Source organism: Parambassis ranga, chromosome 19 (assembly GCF_900634625.1).
Source record: "Parambassis ranga chromosome 19, fParRan2.1, whole genome shotgun sequence".
In the NCBI taxonomy this organism is placed as follows: domain Eukaryota; kingdom Metazoa; phylum Chordata; class Actinopteri; family Ambassidae; genus Parambassis; species Parambassis ranga.
In genome coordinates this window covers 6,632,624-6,651,257 of record NC_041039.1, presented here as the reverse complement: position 1 = coordinate 6,651,257, position 18,634 = coordinate 6,632,624, and the positions used below count along the sequence as shown (strand labels likewise).

The window sequence follows — 18,634 nt, the reverse complement described above, 5'->3', positions numbered from 1 at the left end:
ACTTGTTATTTTTAGCCACTTAAAACACAGTCTGTCAGACGCAGCAGTGATAGGCACTTCCGTGTTTTGGTGACAGTGTGTAGCGCGGATTGGCTGACTACGTGATGACGTATGTAGATTTTGTTCCCTTTGTTAATGAATGGTCAAGATCATATCTAGTTTTTTATCTAGTCCACTGATCAAGTTATTATTGTTGAATTGTTGACAAATTCTAAATGTATATGCAATATTATCACAAATTAGTATATAGTTTAGCCTATGTTGTAAATCACAAGACCGTAAAGTCTGCATATTCAAAGACTCCAGTCTCGTCGGAGCCGCGGGATCGAATCCGACCGCTGACAGAAACTTTCTCTGCTCTTCAGATTTCCTTTCCCACAGTAGGCTATGATTTGAAATTTACCTAAATAGAAGTCAGAAATAGCAGACAGAAAAATGGACAGGTATCCAGTGGACTCGCTGTGCATCATGGGCACGGGATCCTCCCCACGTGTCTGTGTGGAGCATAGTCAACATGGTACTCACAGCAGCAGCAACAGCAGATGACTCGAGCTTCCTCTGCTAAACTCCTGCATCTCTGCGCACTGTGTCGTTGGATTGTTCGTACACGGATGAGATAGCCAAAGAGTGCGCGGTGAAGTGTGCAGGTGAGAGTGGAAACTTGCTTTGGTATGAGGCTCAAAAGGCGTATTAAATTAGGCCCGGCGACTACTTGGTGTTATTTGGACTGGCATGTGTGTTAGCATGCTAAGCTAAGCTAGCTTACGTTGGCAATAGTTGTTAGCTAACACCGGCTAGCTTACTGTTAGCTAATATCGTCGCGTTTACGTTTGTTTTACAGAGAAGTAATACATTGACTTTGTTGTTCGTCATACTGTTGTCTTTCTCGGCTGTTCGTTATTATTTGAAGATTAAAACTTAACAGTGTAGTGTCGGCCCATGACAACTGGCCGAAGGGTTTATGGTAGCTTGCTAATAAACTTAACGCATCCAAAACTATTATTTGTGTAATAGAGTACATGTTTGTGCTGTTAATGATATATCTAGCTGAAGATGCTGCTTTACTGGATAGTCAAGTATTGTGTTTACTACTGCGTAGTAGTGTATGATTTAACGTGGATTACATTGCCTTGCATCATGTTAGTTTTACCTGGCTGTCAGTGAAAGCATCACTTGACAGACTGCATGGTCATGCTCGACATGTAGGCTTTTTGGGTTGGTTTACTGGTTGAAAATCAAAGATTAGGTGTCTGCATGCTAACAGAACTATAATGAATTCTGGTGTGAGCTGGGACATTTGGTGTAACAATGGAACCACAGTATACCAGCTGCTTCGCAAATGTTTCCTGTTTATGGTTGGAGAGCAACTTCCATTGTGTTGTTTACAGATTGGATCCCTGAGATCTGCTGCCACTCTTCTACTGTGTCATCTCCTCTCGCTCTGATCACATCAATATGGCCAGTGGGGATGACGATGACCCCATTATAGAGGAGGTATGTCTACCGTCTGATGCTGTTACTGTACTAACCCATTGAAAAGTTGTTTTCAGGGGATGACTTTGCACAACGTTTCTTTCAGATTGATGTGTATCTTGCCAAAAGCCTTGCAGATAAACTGTATCTTTTCCAGGTGAGCTTTTTCTCGCTTCTTTAAATTATCTAGACCCTTGATTGGTGTCTGATGTTCAGAGTGTCTAATTATTGACCTTAATTTTTCTTTTTTTTCAGTACCCTGTCCGACCAGCCACTATGACCTATGATGATGTCAGCCACTTAGCGGCTAAGATCAAACCCAAGCAGCAAAGGGTAAACACACACTCTTGATACTTGATGTGGTGTTGTAACCTTAAAAATGTTTAAATGCTACCTGAATGTTTGTAGATCACCTTGGTTGGCAGTTCTTACCATTGTAGTATTTTAACCTATATATCTTTGAACGCCAGGCAGTCATGTAAGCAGGCGGCCTGCAGAGAGAACAGATAGTCACATCTGTTATTATGCATTATTTTAGAATAGTCTACATAAGTATGTTATACAGTGTTTCTCCTTTGTACAGTTGTGGGGATGGGAGGTTATTAATCAAGTTAAGTTTTTTTGTTCCAGGCTGCAAACAACTTTATTTCTCCTGTAAATTCAATCAATGGGGATTGATTCACCTGTGTAGTCTCAAGTGGTCATAAAAGGAACTGCATTTTTTTAACACTTCATGTTAGCTTCAATTCTCAGCAGTCATTTCAATGTAAAAAGTGAAATGCCCTTTCTCAAGTCATTATGTGCTACTGTAAAAGAATGTGGAGATGTGAAACTATGTTGGATCCTCTCCCATGCAGTTGTCCTTTATTGTTATTCCTTTCACAGTGCTTCTCTTGAGTTTTTTTCTGCTGCTCATATTGCAGGTGGAACTGGAAATTGCCATTGACACAATGAGTCCAAACTACTGCCGCAGTAAAGGAGAGCAAATAGCTCTGAATGTCGACGGCACAGCTTATGATGAAACCAACACCTACTCAACGTACGTCCTTAATTATGTATTTTAAAAGACTTTTGTTTATCTTAGTTAGCCTCCTGGTCTGAGTTATGTTTTTTGTTTGTGTTGTTGTTTAATAGAAAAATGATGGATAAGCAGACATTCTCCTCCATCCAGGCCACCACAAACACCTCCAGATATGCAGCTGCTGTGTTTCGCAAAGGTCTGATCTTATGTATAAAGCTAATGTTTTGGTTTGTCTGACCTGATCCTATAAATACTCAAAGGTCACTTAGAGTTCAGAGTCCCCATTTTATCTTTTAGCTTCGAGTTACATGCAGTTGTTTAAACTGTGCTGAAACCATATATGTGATCATGAGTGACCTCAGGAAGAAATTAAGTATTTATGGTGTGTAATTGTTATATTGCAGGTGAGCTTCACGTCACGCCGCTGACGGGGATCCTTCAGATGAGGCCCAGCTTCTCTTACCTGGACAAGGCCGACAACAAAACCAGAGAGAGGGAGGCAGCCAATGAAGGTGAATTTTAAGTGATGAATGCTGAAAGGAAACAAAAAGTCATTGCTGCACTGCTGCTATATTCCCTTCTACCAAATAGTTTGGAAAACTTGAAACACCCAGAATGCAGTGCTACTTAAAACAGCTGATTAGATCTATTAAAGAGGTTAAACCTTGACATTTTCCTCGGTGGTATGATCAGCTATGATAACCAGAGTCTTGTATCTGTAGGTGGAGACTCCTCTCAGGATGAAGCTGAGGAAGAAGCCAAGGCCATTACGGTAAACACTTGTCAACAAACACCTATATACACATGATTACACTGGCTGTTACAAAGATCTGACATTTCTTCTGTACTCTTCCACTAGGTGAGGTTTGCCCGTCCTGAATCAGAGCAGGCCCGGCAGAGAAGGATCCAGTCATACGAATTCCTCCAGAAGAAGCAGGCAGAGGAGCCCTGGGTGCACCTTCGCTATCACAGTGTCAAGGTAGCGGACGGTTGAATGCATCTCGGTCTCTGATATCATCTGACACGTTGTGGTGTGCTTATTATGATGTGTTGTCTGAGTGCAGGATGGGCGGTCAGAGCACGAAAGGCAGTACCTGTACTGTCAGTCAGCAGATGCATCAGATAACTCTGAACTGGTCAAGTCTCCAAAGTGAGTAGAGTGTAAAATGGCATTTAATACGTTTCACTGCTCTCGTGGAATTCACCTTACCTTTCTGACTTCTCAGGGAGTACCTGGCGATGCTGATGCCCGTTCTTGCTGAGGAGAAAGTGTAAGTGTCCCTCACAAGTGTTCAGAGATTCAAATGGACTGAGAGGTGCATCACTAATCTGACTCTCTGTCTGTATGTCAGTGTGAAGCCTGTCGGCCCCAGTAATGTCCTCTCCATGGCTCAGCTCCGCACTCTGCCCCTGGGAGAGCAAGTCAAGACCCTTATGAAGAATGGTAGGCCAATACAAAGACAAACTGATCCCATAGTCTGGTTTCAGCCTCTGTTTTTCGGGAAATTGAGCTTTTAAGTCCATGTTTCCCATGCAGAAACAATGCTGTACATACAGTGTGTTTTTAACCCTCTGAACCCCAGAGCAATGCAAACCCTACTTTGAAAAACAGCTCTCTTCCTTTTGAAAATGTGTTTCACATTTCCTTTCCTCTTCAGTTAAGGTAATGCCATTTGCTAACCTGATGGGCCTGCTCGCCTCTGGCACAGACTCAACTGCAGTGCTGCGCTGCATCCAGCAGGTGGCGCTGCTTGTTCAAGGAAACTGGGTAGTCAAGAGGTGAGACCAGACATCTCCATTCATTTATAAATAGAAATCTAGCACAAAGACAGATTGTTTTTTAGATGCAATTGTGTTTTTTTCCTCACAGTGATGTTCTGTATCCTAAAAACACCTGCAGTCCTCACAGCGGCGTCCCGGCTGAAGTGCTCTGTCGTGGCCGAGACTTTGTGGTGAGCCGCAGTCACAGTTTTTTTACTTCTATATTTATTATATAGTCTTTAATGCTGTTCTTGAAAATGTTCTTGTCGTAGATGTGGAGGTTCACTCTGGAGCGCTCTGTGATGAGGAAGGAGATCGCATCCATCATCAAAGTAAGAATCACTGTCAAGCAGAAAAACAATCAATGTTTGGTAAGTGACGGTAAGTGGCTGTATGTACAGATGGATGACAGTCGGTGCCCAATAAGCAGTTGTGTGTTAAGAAACCAGCATGGAAAGAGCGCAGACACACTAAAATTAGTCCTTACACACACACACATCATGGAATGATGGTTCCATCCCTCAGAAGATGAGTGAACATTCATTCCTTGTTCTCATCTGGAGGATAAACTAGTCCTTCCCTCTCCCTCCTTTAGCTTCCTCCAGAGGATGTGAAAGAGTTCCTGGAGCATGTGGCAGCACCACGGATCAACCGGGGCTGGGAGTTCCTGTTGCCTACAGATTTCGACTTCACTAAAAAACACCCAGATGTTGCCCACAGACAGCATATGCTGTGGGTCGGCATCCAAAGCAAGTACGTTACCAATCTGAAGGATGAATGTGCAATGTATCATTGATCTGTGTATTGTCTGCCAGGAGTAATGAGGCTTGTCTCTTTCTTTTAAAGGTTGGAAAAAGTGTTTAATTTCTCTAAAGATGACTTTGTGCCAAAGAATTCCCCTCAACCTGGTGAGTTAAAATCATACCTGTGTGCCTGTCCTAGATGATGGTAATCAGCATGGTTCACCAAGGCTCTCTATAAATAGACTCTATGTATAGCTTGTCAGCCAGCTGTTACTAAACATTCTTGTCTATGGGTGTTTTTTGTCCTCCAGAACCCATCCACATCAGTGGGGAGCAGCGTCTAAAGGTGGCTCAGGAGCAGGTTCAACACAAGCAGTCATCCCTACAAAAGGACCTGGACGCTAGGCGAGGTGGAGGCAGCATCCACATTAAACAGGAGCCTGTCAGTGACAGAGAAGACGAGCCAATGGACACTTCCTCTTCCTGCTCCATCCCCAACGGTTCTGTCAACGGTTACCCCAGTGCCACCTCTCCCAGCTTTGATCACACTAACGGTAACGGAGGGAGCCTCTCCAATCTGCCATCCCCGGAGCTGCAGGACTTTGTGATAAAGACTTTCCGGAAGCATTTTGTGCTCACTCTGAATGAATTTAAGAGGCTCCTGAACCTCCACCTGGCTTCCATGCCAGCAGGACAGAGTGTCTTCCACTCCATCTCAGACCACATGCTGCAGGACGCCATACTGCTCAGCCAGTGCAAACAGATAATGGTGCCTGTGAGTATTCAGGAAATCATCTCTGAATGATCCTTTTACCTTCTTTAACTCATACTCTTGACCAGGGGTCTCAAAGTCAACTTACCCGGGGGGCCACTGGGGGTAGAGTCTGGGTGAGGCTGGGCGCATTAAAAAAAGGGTTTCAAATATTCCAAAAAAGTACAACTGGTTCAATCGTCTCGATCTTAATTAATAACAGGTCAGAATAGGGATGCAAATTATTGATTAATTCAATACTCGTTAGTTGAATGACCTTATCGATCGAATTGATAAGAGGTGATTTTCCTGGGCGTGAATTTCCCTCAGTTTCACTAAGACTAAAATCTAAACATTGTTTACTAAATAAACTGCATGTCATATTCCTTAATGAGTGATTTGCTGTACCATTGGGGATACAGTACAGACAATGACATTTATGTAGGCTAGTATAAAAAATCAATTGTAAATAGAAATTAAATAAAATATGTCAAGCTGCTTTAACATAAAATAAGTTGTTCACTGGCTCCTCACACAGACACATGTCAGGAGTCAGGCATGTGCGCAGCTTGTTTACAGTGAGGGCAGCTACTGAGAACATGTGTTCCATTCAACTAGCATCCTGATTAAAAAGAAAGAAAGAAACTCCAAGTACTTCATGTGACCTGAGTATTCACAGCGAGCACAAATGGAAATGCTGATTAACACGCGGCAGTCTCCTAGTTTGATCCATTCTGGGACTATATTCTAATGGAGCACTGCTACATGCGCACTGAGATCACGCCGCACCTGAAAACACACACCGTCAACATACCAGCATGGCTAGGCTGCTGATAACTGTCCAACAGACAGCGCGTCGCTTGACACAGTTTTCAATGCGCGCTCTCATTCTTCTGGTGCAGGACGTTCACATGTGTGTGTGAACTCCTCTGCAGCGGAGAAATGCGCGAGCATGCAGAGACAGAAACGACACACCAAGCAGAACGGAGGCTGCCACTCCTCAAAAAAAATTCTAACTAAATATCAGAGAAATACTGACGGGGCAATTAATAATAAAAATAAAATGCACAGGACAAGCCTCATTAAATAAGTACGTGTGAGAAAAATATGCGGGCCGCACTAACACTAAACTTTAATGTTAAGTGGGGGGCCACAAAATATCTACTTTGAGACCCCTGCTCTTGACTCTTGAACTTTTCAAAGGCATACAGTGCACAGCTAATATGATTTTAAACCTAAATCTAGTGTAAAGGATTTTCAGGCAGCCTCTGCATATTAAGTGAATTCAGTAAAGCTGTGTCAGTCTCAGCTTTACAACATTTCCTAGAATTTAGTAAAGAATTTGTGAAGAACTGAGAGGAATTATTGAAGCATTCTTAGTGGCATTTCCTCAGTGGAAATTGGCGGTTTGTAAAATCTGTTGCAGCCGGATGCTGAAAAGGTGACTAAAGCAACACTGTTCAGAGCAACAGGAAGAAGCAGCAAACCATTGACCACATTCACATGCAGCACGCACAGCTCTTCTCAGATGGTTTGCAGGATGCAAACCATTCTTTAAAGCAAACATGGCTTTTGAGGCTTTGTTAAAATTTTAACAGGAGTTCAAATTAAACTACATAGTACGTTTGTATACCTTTGAGTTCTTAAAATACTGTAGCTGTGTGCCGATTCAGAGGCTGCTGCCTTTGAAGGAGACATGTGATGAGTGTTTGCATCACAGCAATGCAACAAACCATTTTGAAGGTTCCTTCAGATGCTGCCTTGTTTTGTCTGTTAATAGGAAACTTTTTTATAATTGTGCAACCTTTGTAGACTAGCGAGGACACACCCAGTTGGTTGTGTTCTTTTAATGTTGGAGCTCTCAAGTTTGACACACAACTTGTGCATTGTGTGTATTAGAGGCTTTTGCGATAGCTGAAGATGAGGTGTCTGTATGTTCTGGGGTAATTTGAGACTCACCTTGACTTCCTCCTGCTTGAGGTGTCAACTTGGTCTGTTGTGACCCATTGTCATGTCAGAAGGTCTACATGAGCCCCATGCACAGCTTCCAGGGTTGACAAATTGAGCTTGTCTGCCTGTATTTCCCAATAACATGCTTCTTGGCCCTTGTCATCGGTTTTGTAGCTCAGACGCTCCAGAAAAGCAGATGTCTGTATTCCAGCAGAGGTTTTCTCTGACATCCTGAGCATTTTACTTTGATGGTCTGCCTGACCTAATTTTTCACAGCATCTGAACACTACTGAGCTATCTGGATCATTTGTTTTGCTTTTCAGCAAATTCTAAGGATGAAATGTACAGTTATTGTTATATTAAAAGGTCCCATCAAAATTGTAAATAAATGGTTAACTCTGACCATCATTGCATGAAAGAGGACACACACTGCCCCCAAAAGATGGCCAGTATTTCTTCACTTCTTCAAACCATATGTTTGGCATTTGATTTTCAAAATCATTGCAAAATCATTCTTAATTTCACCAGCTGTCTTTGCCTTGTTCAGACCTGAACATGCAGGCCTTGTTGGTCCTCCTCCTCTTGTCTTGGATTAGAAGCTGCTGCTCCATTGGTCTCTGACTGGTTATAGCCGCCTGTGGCGACTGAGTGCTTGAATGCAGGTATTGGGTTTGCTCAAGCAGAATAACGGTATTAACGGTCGTTTTGCTTGTGAGCACTTTTGTTGTTTGTAAAGGCTTAAGAGCACACAAACAATGCAAACCAGCTTCTCAGGTTACTCTCAGGTTCCAGGAGCCACCTGAAACCTGTGTGTGTTTCTGTTTGGGCTTAGATTGTTGTTTGTAGGCTGTATATAGACGGATGCAGTCTGTTATTGGTCCTGCTTAGCTGTGCTTTTCTTGGTGTGGTGTTTGCTCAGAGGGCAGGGAGCGGTGCAGGCTGTGCCACACCTTTCTTGGCTCAGGTCTCATCCTGTCTGCCACCTCGATGTTGGAGAATTTTGAACGCGGTGGGGGGGAGGGAATGGCCAGACGCCATCCTTATTATGCAACTCATTAACTTCGACATAAAGCTCATTACTGCTCAGTGAGGAGTTAAGCTGGGAGGTCGTCTGCAAACGTAAGCAGATCTGCATTCAGGCAACTTGTCCACCATGCTGCCGTAAACATTACTGCTTAGCAATCTGACACTTAATAGATCAGTGGCGAGTCAGTGGGTTTGTCTGGAGAGATAATCTGGGTTTTAATGGTTAGGGTTGGACCTACTGGTCCTTGTATTTAGGTGCCATTTGTTTAGAGTTGCATAAAATGGAACCTCCAACACACACAATAATAATACTCTTATTAATACAGGGACCCGCTCCCTTCACGGCCCAGATGAGGTGAAAAGACTTAAACTGGTAACCCAGTAACCAGGGCTCTGGAGTGCGACCTAATTTCTCAAAGGTGCAACCAAAAAATATCAGAGGTCGCACCGGTACGACCAGCTGTTAGAGGGAGATACATTCTCCGCGACTCTCAAAAGTCTCCCTGTGGTCCAACAACAGAAACACATCAGGCTCATATCGTGGTCTGAACCAATCGGAGACAGTGAAGGGCGGGACCCCGCGTGTAACTTTGAAAACGTGTCTGCTGCCGTCAGACTGAGAGCGCAAGAAAATCCAGAAGAAGAAGAACACGGACATATGCTGCTCAGAGCTGATGCTGTGCGCTAAAGCTTGTTCCATACTCCACGAGAACAGAGAAATCTGTTCGTGTTCCCAGGGTGACAAGAACACGAACGAAGTTCGTTTCGTCCCGGACTTTTCATACTTAGAACTCCGCACACACAGAGACACAGACAGACAAACACACAGACAGACAGGGTTTAAAGACATTTCGCTGCAGAACAGCAGAAACCGCAGTTTAGGTGAACATGTGTGGAGGAGGAGGATTTGTTGCTACTATGCAGGTTTTGCTAATTTGCTGTTGACCTGAATGAGTGATGATAACAAGCCGGTCATGTTCAGGGAGGGGGCGTGACGTGCTCGTAGCATTATAACTGACTGAACAGCAGGTCTGACGGACAGTGTCTGACCTGCGTGGTTCATCCATGAAGGCTGAGTCACTCTTGACTGACAGCAGTCAGCTGGTTTAAGGAGTTATTTATAGTACATGGTTACATGGCGAACGCCCATTTAAAAAGTATTGTCATTATCCTGCTATAGTGGAGCATTGTCTGCCTGGATGATATCTGCATACAGCTGAAACTGTAACAGACAGAATGAAAAGTCTGTCAGCTGGAGCTCAGCTTTAGAAAGAGAGGAGACAGAGGCAGAGAGGAAGATGAGAGAAGAGATACCGTAGCTACATTAGAAACGTGTTGAAGAAAACAAATATATATCTCAATCACAACTATCAAATAAATTTTTAATTGACATTGGAAAATAGATAAGCGAGGAGCGACAGCCAGAAAATACAGAGAAAGCAAACAGGGAAATGAAGAGCACCAGTGCAAAAAATTAGTCTAGAGCCCTGGTAACATGTTTTTAACACCATTTTTCTGTAACTTCAGTTTCCTGCTCAGAGCACAGCCGCCTCAGATGAACAGAAGGTGTTTGGTTTGTGGGAAACTGGCGAGGACTTTGACAAGGTAAACACACTTGTAAAATCACAACATAAGAAGCTAAAACCACAAGTCAGCAGTCAGGAAATTTCAAACGAACCTCCATACTGTTACCCCAATGGGCCTTTAAATGCATCATGTGTGACTTGTGGTTTCATTGGAAACCGTGTGTTTACGTTACTGTTTGTTTTGGTGTTGTGTGTTACTTCTCCTGCAGCACCGGCGTCTATTGTATGAAGTCTTCACAAAGACCTATCGAGTCAGGAGGAACGTCATACAAACCAGACTGGCGCAGGAGTTCGGAGACGTGTCAAAAGCTGACGTCGACCGGCTGCTCCATGTGAGCTGGGTGCTGCATTTGCGCCTTCTAAACCAGCTGCTTGCTGCTGATCTAAGCTGTCTGTCATCTGTACGTTTCAGGAGTGCTGCAGCAGCCACGCAGGGATGTGGTACCTCAAGGGAACCATACAGTCCTGACCCTGAGAGCCTGCCCACCTGTGGTCACAGACAGCCAATCAAATCCTCCCAGAGGTGTCCAGTGGGAGGGCAGCAGAGAAGTGAGAGCCAATCACAGCATCACGCCCAGCTCTGAGAGTGGAGAGATTGGAGGACGAAGATGTCAGCCGTCTGCTAAGAACAAGAAGAATATCTGATTTGATCAGGTTAGGAATCCCCCCCCCCCCACACACACACTGCTGTAGAGTTTGAGGGGTGATAAAGAGAATATATATAAATATATTTCCTCATGTTAGATCATTTTCAGTTGATGGTGTTTGCCGCTAAGTGTTGGGCTCAGAGTGCTTTCATTTTTACTTCTGATTAAAAACATTTTATTGTATCATCGATAAAGCAAAATCCATTCAAGGCCTTGTGGGTAGAAAAATTATTCGTTTTTTGCATTCAATAATTTTCTTAGATTTAAGAGTATCAATGAGGGAGAGCTTTAAGAATTAAATAAAGAGTAAGAAGGCACTTAAAAGAAATTGCCAAAAAGGACAAAGGGAAAAAGAACAAAATGCCATCATGTTATTGAATTAAAATCCCTCTGTTTTTTCGGCAATCTGCACCGTGTCAGCGGTGGCTTTTTCTCATTCTAAAGTCACATGTTTATAGATTTATACAGAAAAAGTGGGGATGGTTTTTCTTGGTTAAATGTAGATTTTTTTTCTTCTTGAGAGAAACTTTGAGTGACTGAATCAATAAAGATGTTTGGAATAAAATTTCATGTATTTTGTTTACCGGTGTGGCCAAGTGTTACGTTATTGTACAGGCTGGACTGACTGAGGGCTGCTGCTATGGATACGATGGTTATTGCCCTGTGCTGCTATCTGAAGTGCCTCTGCCTCACAAGGCTTTCAGGACAAAACTCCACACAAGCTATTATTTAAGAGTCAGACCTTCACTTTTAGAAATGTCAGTATGCATCACAGGCTAGAACGACAGCTTTCTAACATTCAGTACCACTTCTAGTTTCTTTTTTCATTGGTTTGTTACTTTGCTCAATAAACACTGAAATATAAACATGTCCCAGATGTTCTCTCATTGCTGTAAGCTCAAACCACTTTTTGTGCAGACATACCTTAATTCTAATCTTACATGTGTGTAATTTCTTTTAAAGAGGTGATTGGTAGTAAGTTCAAAATTACTAGTGCCAAGTTAATGTAAGTAAAGCAGGTCACTGGGTCATCTTGTGAGACTTAGACACTGCTAATTGTTTTTTAAAAAAAGTTTTAGACTTAAGGGCATGCTAGATGCTTCATTGACACTCTTTACACTAGTAATACAAAGTGGTAAGTGGCTACCTGGTTAGCATCCTAAGTTTTTGCAAAGTTTAGTTCAGTGCATCTTGGTTTTGTAAGCCTGGTGTGACTTGCCATCATGCACAGTGGCCGTGTTTCAGCACTACACAGCTGCTTGTACTTATATGAAAGTATATGAAATTATATGAAATAATGAGGAAACTGAGTTGACTTCACTCTATAATCACAACCACTAGCTTCTACATGCGGGTCCTTAAGTTCTGGAAGTAAAGACCAAAATCTGATCAGTTAATTGTGGATGAATGACCAACTTTCAATAACATGTTTTGTTTGTAAGCTGTAGTGAGCCCATAGTTACTATATTTGGATTTGCTTGACTATAATTAAGGTTAAGTTGTATTTTCAACTCAAAACAGACACATGCTCTCATCTCAGCTTGCTTCATGTTTTATGGCTCAGGGCAGGAACATTCTCTATGTGATCCAGTCATAAAACAGGCAAGAACCATGTCGCACATAAATACTGCATGTCTACAATGATTGACAGCACATCACAGTTACATAAGCTACATACACAGCAGGAAGATAAAGTGTGAGAGGAGTGCAATTCTAAAGTGCATCTCAGAGTGATTTCTACAAGCAGTCTTTAAACATCAGGCAGCAAAAACGTCACAACTGCTGCTAAGAAAAGCTTCTGATCAAACCTCAGGAGGCTGCTGTCGGGTACACAGCTATTCGTTTGGTAAACTTGTCTTAAACATTGACACACAGCCACAGACTAATAATCATCAGGTATACTTTTACTATACAGTTTAAGTATGGTTACAATTACAAAAACCCTAAATCTATGTTGAGCACCTTGAATCACCGGCTTTACTTCCTTTACCAACATTGCATACTACGCAGGTCAACCGTGCATTGGTTGCTCTTAAAGGCAGAACTATCACCAAGATTTTGCAGAGCAAAAATAAATTATATAATAAATATTTACACAAGCTCATCAGAGTTCAGTTAACAGAACTAATGACGGGTACGATTCTATTTTGTGGGTTCTAACTTCCTACAACTTTATTGCTCTGATTCACACAAGCACACGAACATGCTCAGTGTCAGACAGCTGATTTATTTAGTGAACAGCAGGGGATCTTATACTGTCTGTGCACAGCATCCACCTCACCATCAACCCTCTCTGTACTTGCAGAAAGCATAACATCTAATGTAAGGCAGAGATTTACTCCAGCATAGTTGTGCACATGGACATCTGTGTCTAAAGGATCATACAGAGGCAGCCTCTTCATGCGCTCTCTTTTCATCATGTGACTACAACAAATCAAGTGGATGTCCCTTCAGAGGCTGGTGTTCACCTGCTGATGACAGTATTTACACACTTGGATCCTCACGGGGGCACATATTCCCCATCAGCTGGTGGAGACCAAAAAGTGAGAAAGTGAGGGCAGACACTGAACAATGTCTCCAGATTTTCTATAATTAGTACCAAAGAGCATCTTTACCGAGTTTATTCTGTATGAGCATGCTTATGGAACCCATAAAATACCAGCTAATGAGAAGAAGATACATTTTTCCCCAGAAATGAGCGAGGTAGAGTGATCGTACAGTGGAGGCGGCAGCGTTAGGCACTGGTGTATCTGTGCAAAGTAGAGCTGGTGGCGTTCAGCCTGTCAGTTCCTGTATCACTCATATAACCTGTCTGTGTGGCCATTTCCATTTCTGGGTGATGAAAAGGTTTTCCCAAAGAGTTGCTCTGTAACTGGAAGACAAATATTACATTTAAACTGGTCTGTTTATCTATATGAAGGAGATCTAATCCAAAGTAGGCATTACTTTCCCAGCTGAGGGTCTCCCCTGTTTTCTATCAGGTCCTCTTTGGTTTTCTTAATGCAGGAGAAAATTTCCCTGAAAAGTTCCTTGTACTCTGGCTGGTGGAAGTCATCCTCAAAGTCTGCCATGTCTGTAAGAGCAGGACACGGAGCAGCGACAGAGGCGGTCTGCACACATTTGTGGCTCTGCCCATCCTGCTCCTCCTCCTGCAGCCCCAGGTGGCAGCGCCGCAGCAGCTCGTCGTACTTCACCTGTAAGGCACTGTACTGGGCATCGACCTCGTTAAGCAGGGAGATCCCGCGGTACTTCACTACCTCAGCTCGACGCACGCAGGAGCACTCGTGGTTGTAGATCCTGTCGGGTGAATTGGGGATCTGTGTCGCCTTCATCAGCTGCTCGCTGCCCCAGCGCTTTAGGACCGCAGGGCTTTTGGTTGTGGCTGCCTCCTCTTCATTCTCCTCCTCGGGGTTGAGGAACACAGAGTCCGGTAGCAGGCCCTGGATGTAGTTTGGTCTGGAGGATCTTGTGGAGGACTTTGACTTCCAGAGCTGACGGAGCTCCTCAGCCTCATGTTCCAGCTCGGACACTCTGGTCTGATGAAGATAGAAAAAAATATGAAAATGGCCTGATGCTTGCTGGGAGAAAACCTGCTATGACATCACGGACTGGGGGCGTGGCTAGCTAATATGTATTTTATATAGTAACAAAACAAAAGTTGACATATGCACAGACATTCATCGGACTTGCCTGAAATCCCTTCATCCCTGCTAGCTGCTGCTCCAGTGCTGCATTCTCTCCAACAAGCAGCTCCGCCTCTCGCTCCGCCTCCTCCCTCCGAGCACGCTCAGTGGCAAACTGAGTCTGAAGAGTACGGAGGGAGTGTCGTAGTGATGCCTGCTCCTCCTCGTGCCACAACATGACCGAAGATTGCATGTCCTCTGGGGGTTTGTCAGAATCGTAGTCATACCTGCAACGGGGAAAATTATCACTACATACATCATATTAGTGTTTTCTAACGAAATTGTTTAGACATTTTAGAAAATCTGCTTGATCACTGTTTTCCCTGGGCTTAGATGAGAAGATTGACACCCTTCATGACTATTAACCAAATATGATGTTTTAGCTAGCAGGTGGTCAGCTTGGCTTAGCTTAGCATCAAGGCTGGAAACTAGGGAAAACAATGTAACCAAATCAACCTAGAAAAATTTTTAAGCTCATGTCATATAGCTTTACATGATGAGTAAGAAAACAGAATAAAGAAAACAAAGTACATGTATAATATGTTCCATCCTATTGTGTGATTTGCATGCATGTGATGCATGTCAGCAACGTTGTAGTTTAGCAATTAGGCAAGCTAACATTTGGTAATTAGCGCTGAACAGAATTTGTGAAATGAAGTAGTGGCCAAGATTAATAAACGTCATCAAACCTTTACAGCTAATCATCCATAATGTTTCAGTTGCAGTTCAGGTGCAGCAGTGACACCATCATACACAATACAATACCACGCTACCACAATACCACACTTAGCTTTTTTCAAAAAGTCTAAAGTTGTTGTTGCAGCTTGTCATAAGGTATGAGACCATGAAAACGTAACTAGTAAGCAAAAGACCCAGTTTAGTCAGTGCCACGTGGTCGACCAGAACCACAGCTGAACCTGATGTTAAAAAGGAAATTGGTTGCATCAGCTATTCCTGTCCGATAGTTACGTAACAATGCAGACTGATGACTTTCTTATCTGTGATGCTCCCCGATGAGGTTAAACAAAGAGAAAGGAACAAAGTAATGCAGGAAGGACACAATAACAGGTGTCAATTAAATTAGTTCACAAAACGTGCTGTAAAATCTACTATACATTTGTCGAAAACGTGTTGTCAGCTCAGATATCAGGCAAGTGGCAAAAAAGGCCACCACAAAAAGAACTGAGGACCTTATCAGGAGAAGTGAGGTGATTAGATTAGACCTGATCAGCTTCAGCTAGATATGGAGACCTCTTTGCACATTCCAGCTCAGACTTTGACCTCCTTCCTTCCAGCCTCATGCACCATGCCACACTCTGACGTCAGATCAGACCCTCTAACTAACAGGATTACTGTAAACGGCACTAAAGAGACTAATGGGAGGCCGTGAATGAACATGTCGCGCTGCAAGGCCGAGAGGAAGTGAGCACAGCATGATGACTGCAGTAGGATTAGTTATTACGCTGAAGAGGGATTTGCTGCCTCTGTGTATCCTTACCCGAGTGTGCTCTGCAGCTCCTGCAGGCAGGACACGCTGTGAGGAGGCCACCTCTCTCTGAGCAGAGGCCTCTGAGGCTGACAGGGACTCAGCTTCAGCTCCTCCACCTGTTGCTGCAGCTCCTCCACCTGCGTCTGCAGCAGCTCAACAGTTTCGGTCAGCCTGTACAGACAAAAAAAGAAGTTAAACACAAAATAAACACTGAGGTGAGATGATCCTCTCTTCACCTGTCTTACCCCTGGATCTTCTGCTGGGCCATCCTGTTGTCCTGAACGAGTTTGTTGTTGCTCTGTTCCAGCTCTCGGGCCGACAGGTCCAGCTGCTCGTACACTTTAGCATGCTGGTCGTTGACCTGCCGCAGGAGGTCCACCTGCTTTGTCAGATACTGGAAGAAGGAAAGAAAGATAATTTGTGAAGTAGGATGTAAGGATGAGACAGATATCCACCGCCTTCACCTACGCTGTGGTCATGACTGCCATCTTCCACAGTGTTGTCATCTGATCATGTGATTTTTGGCCTATATTTACCAAGAAGAAGAAGCTCAGGGGGCATCTGTGTGTGTAAATATTGGAAAATAAATGTGCCATCTTTTGTTAAGCAGACTCCTTCAGATACAAACTAGCTTTTGTGCTGCAGCCGATCAAGAAATCCAAAGTGAAGCCATAATTTCCCAGTAACACCTAAACACCTCCTTCAAGTACCCATTTCTTTGAGAACAAGTTATCTTATCAACTATTACAGGCACTTTGAACTTTTCACTTTTAATCTGTCAGCTGAGAAATGACATCTGCTTCCCACACAACAGTTCAACATCAAACCCACAGTAAATGAATAACACGTGTCTTAAGGTTCCAAGGTTAGTTCTACATCTAAAGGGTTAAATGGTCATTAACAGCTGCTGCTTGCCTCCCTGCCTTTTCCCTTCTGAAGTTGTGTGGAAGGTGAGAAGCTGCCCTGTGTGTGTTGATGGAGTAAGTGGAGGTTTGTAACACATGCCGGATACTTCAGAAACATGTCTGGGAGGGGCGCTGATGCTGCGCTGAAGACGCAACAAATGTGCTGCTTGCGTTCCTCTGGTGTAAATCCAGGGTTAAAAGAGATTAATGCATGGACAGGTTTGGATGCTTTCACCCCAGACTGACCTCGATTCTATAAACTTAGTCTAAACGTGTGCACAAATACCATGCACTTCAGAATAATGCCAGCATGCCAACTGCATCTTTACTTTGATGATTTTTTTTAAACAAATAGTAGTGTATTGTATAGTTATAATGAAAAGGGTTCAGGGGAGGCAGCATTCTAACCCACAAGCCAGGGGTTTAGAAAGAAATCTGTGATCAAACAACGTTAAAATGGCCAGTGTTATCATTAACCCTTTAAATCTCAGAGCAGATACAGAGATTGATTTGTTTTGGATGACTACTAACTTCTCTCTAAGCTGAGACACTCCACTCTGTACTTGGAAGTAATTTCTACTAACTTCATGGCTGGTGGAGCAAAAGATGGACTCCACGGGTCATATTTCTGCCATATAATGATTTAACTATATAATGGTTAAATATTCTGTGCCATATAATGGCCATTTAACAGAAATAACAGACATTTGTCACAGATTTGTCCATTTTTGGGACAATAACCTCTTCAGCCTGCTCAGATATTGTCTGAATGTGCGTCTCTCTTACCTCGATCTCCTGCAGCTGTTCCTGCTTGTTGGAGTACATCTGCTGCAGGTGCTGCTCCAGCTCCCTGTTTCTCTCCAAAAGAGTCTTTCCGAGCTCGGCTGCCAGCTGCAGGTCTGCAGGAGAGAACCAGAGAACGCTCACAGGTAAGTCTCATCAGCAACCATGAAACTGACAGACACACTGAGAATGCACAGGTGAAGTCACATTAACCAGCCTGGTACATATGACATTATTACAGGGTCAGAAGATGACAGACAGCCCATGCACCTGCAGGCTGTCACACTGATGCTCACGTTATACACCGTTATATGAGCTGTACTTATAGCATGAAGCATGAACAAAGCGTCCAGAGACAAAGGCTGAGAGGAAGCTCTACCATGTTCAAGGTCCTGCTTGTCGTACCACGGTTCTTCCTCCTTGATCTCAAATTCCTCCTCCACGATCATGTCTGTCAGCATCTTCACCTCTAAGACAAACCCGGGTTCACACCGTGAGGAAGACTACCGTCTCATACCAGAACCACCAGCGCGCTAACACCGGGCAGAGTCCGCGTCCTTCCCGCCCGCAGCCGGCACCGGTGCGTGTTCATCAGCAGACAGACGTACGGACAGCTCATCGCTGATGAAACTCCGCTGCGCTTAAAAGGCGCTTCCTGTTCGGATTTTCAACATAAATGTACGAGCTGCTCTCTGAGGTCACAGGTCCACCCACCAACGAAAATAAAACAGCAAACAAAGGCCTACGTAAAACTGACGTATTGAAGATAAAAGTGTTTTGAGTTTCTTATAGCTTTTTAGAGAAGATATGCACAAT

The 18,634-nt window shown here is 43.5% G+C and overlaps 2 protein-coding genes across 3 annotated transcripts; one reads left to right on the top strand and one right to left on the bottom strand.

Annotated features, from left to right (window-relative positions):
* The first annotated feature begins 477 nt into the window (after nt 1–477).
* On the top strand, nt 478–11,541 carry polr3e (polymerase (RNA) III (DNA directed) polypeptide E). The gene is made up of 21 exons (XM_028431855.1): nt 478–647; nt 1,389–1,494; nt 1,580–1,630; nt 1,729–1,806; nt 2,397–2,512; nt 2,608–2,690; nt 2,899–3,006; nt 3,217–3,266; nt 3,354–3,473; nt 3,559–3,644; nt 3,721–3,765; nt 3,847–3,938; nt 4,153–4,273; nt 4,365–4,446; nt 4,528–4,587; nt 4,851–5,008; nt 5,102–5,163; nt 5,310–5,773; nt 10,253–10,330; nt 10,521–10,643; nt 10,724–11,541. The coding sequence occupies exons 2-21, from the start codon at nt 1,456–1,458 to the stop codon at nt 10,778–10,780; spliced, it is 2,073 nt and encodes a 690-aa protein (XP_028287656.1). The 5' UTR covers nt 478–647; nt 1,389–1,455; the 3' UTR covers nt 10,781–11,541.
* Nucleotides 11,542–13,095: 1,554 nt separating this feature from the next.
* Nucleotides 13,096–18,418, bottom strand: LOC114451980 (cerebellar degeneration-related protein 2-like). 2 transcript variants are annotated; one of them, XM_028431025.1, is made up of 6 exons: nt 18,198–18,418; nt 17,822–17,934; nt 16,376–16,524; nt 16,140–16,301; nt 14,649–14,868; nt 13,096–14,494 (listed from the first exon to the last, which is right to left on the bottom strand). In XM_028431025.1, the coding sequence occupies exons 1-6, from the start codon at nt 18,277–18,279 to the stop codon at nt 13,901–13,903; spliced, it is 1,320 nt and encodes a 439-aa protein (XP_028286826.1). In that variant the 5' UTR covers nt 18,280–18,418; the 3' UTR covers nt 13,096–13,900. The 2 variants fall into 2 exon arrangements, with proteins under 2 accessions (XP_028286826.1, XP_028286827.1); XM_028431026.1 differs by having other exon boundaries at nt 18,224–18,276.
* Between the last annotated feature and the right edge of the window lie 216 nt (nt 18,419–18,634).

Excerpts from the sequence above, each read along its gene's own strand:
- polr3e (XM_028431855.1), top strand. The coding sequence starts at position 1,456 with ATGGCCAGTGGGGATGACGATGACCCCATTATAGAGGAG. Across the intron at positions 4,274-4,364 it reads GGAAACTGGGTAGTCAAGAG|TGATGTTCTGTATCCTAAAA; the intron begins GTGAGACCAGAC and ends TTTTCCTCACAG. Across the intron at positions 5,774-10,252 it reads GCAAACAGATAATGGTGCCT|TTTCCTGCTCAGAGCACAGC; the intron begins GTGAGTATTCAG and ends CTGTAACTTCAG.
- LOC114451980 (XM_028431025.1), bottom strand. The coding sequence starts at position 18,279 with ATGCTGACAGACATGATCGTGGAGGAGGAATTTGAGATCAAGGAGGAA. Across the intron at positions 17,935-18,197 it reads CAAGCAGGACCTTGAACATG|ACCTGCAGCTGGCAGCCGAG; the intron begins GTAGAGCTTCCT and ends TCTCTCCTGCAG. Across the intron at positions 16,525-17,821 it reads AACAGCTGCAGGAGATCGAG|TATCTGACAAAGCAGGTGGA; the intron begins GTAAGAGAGACG and ends TCCTTCTTCCAG.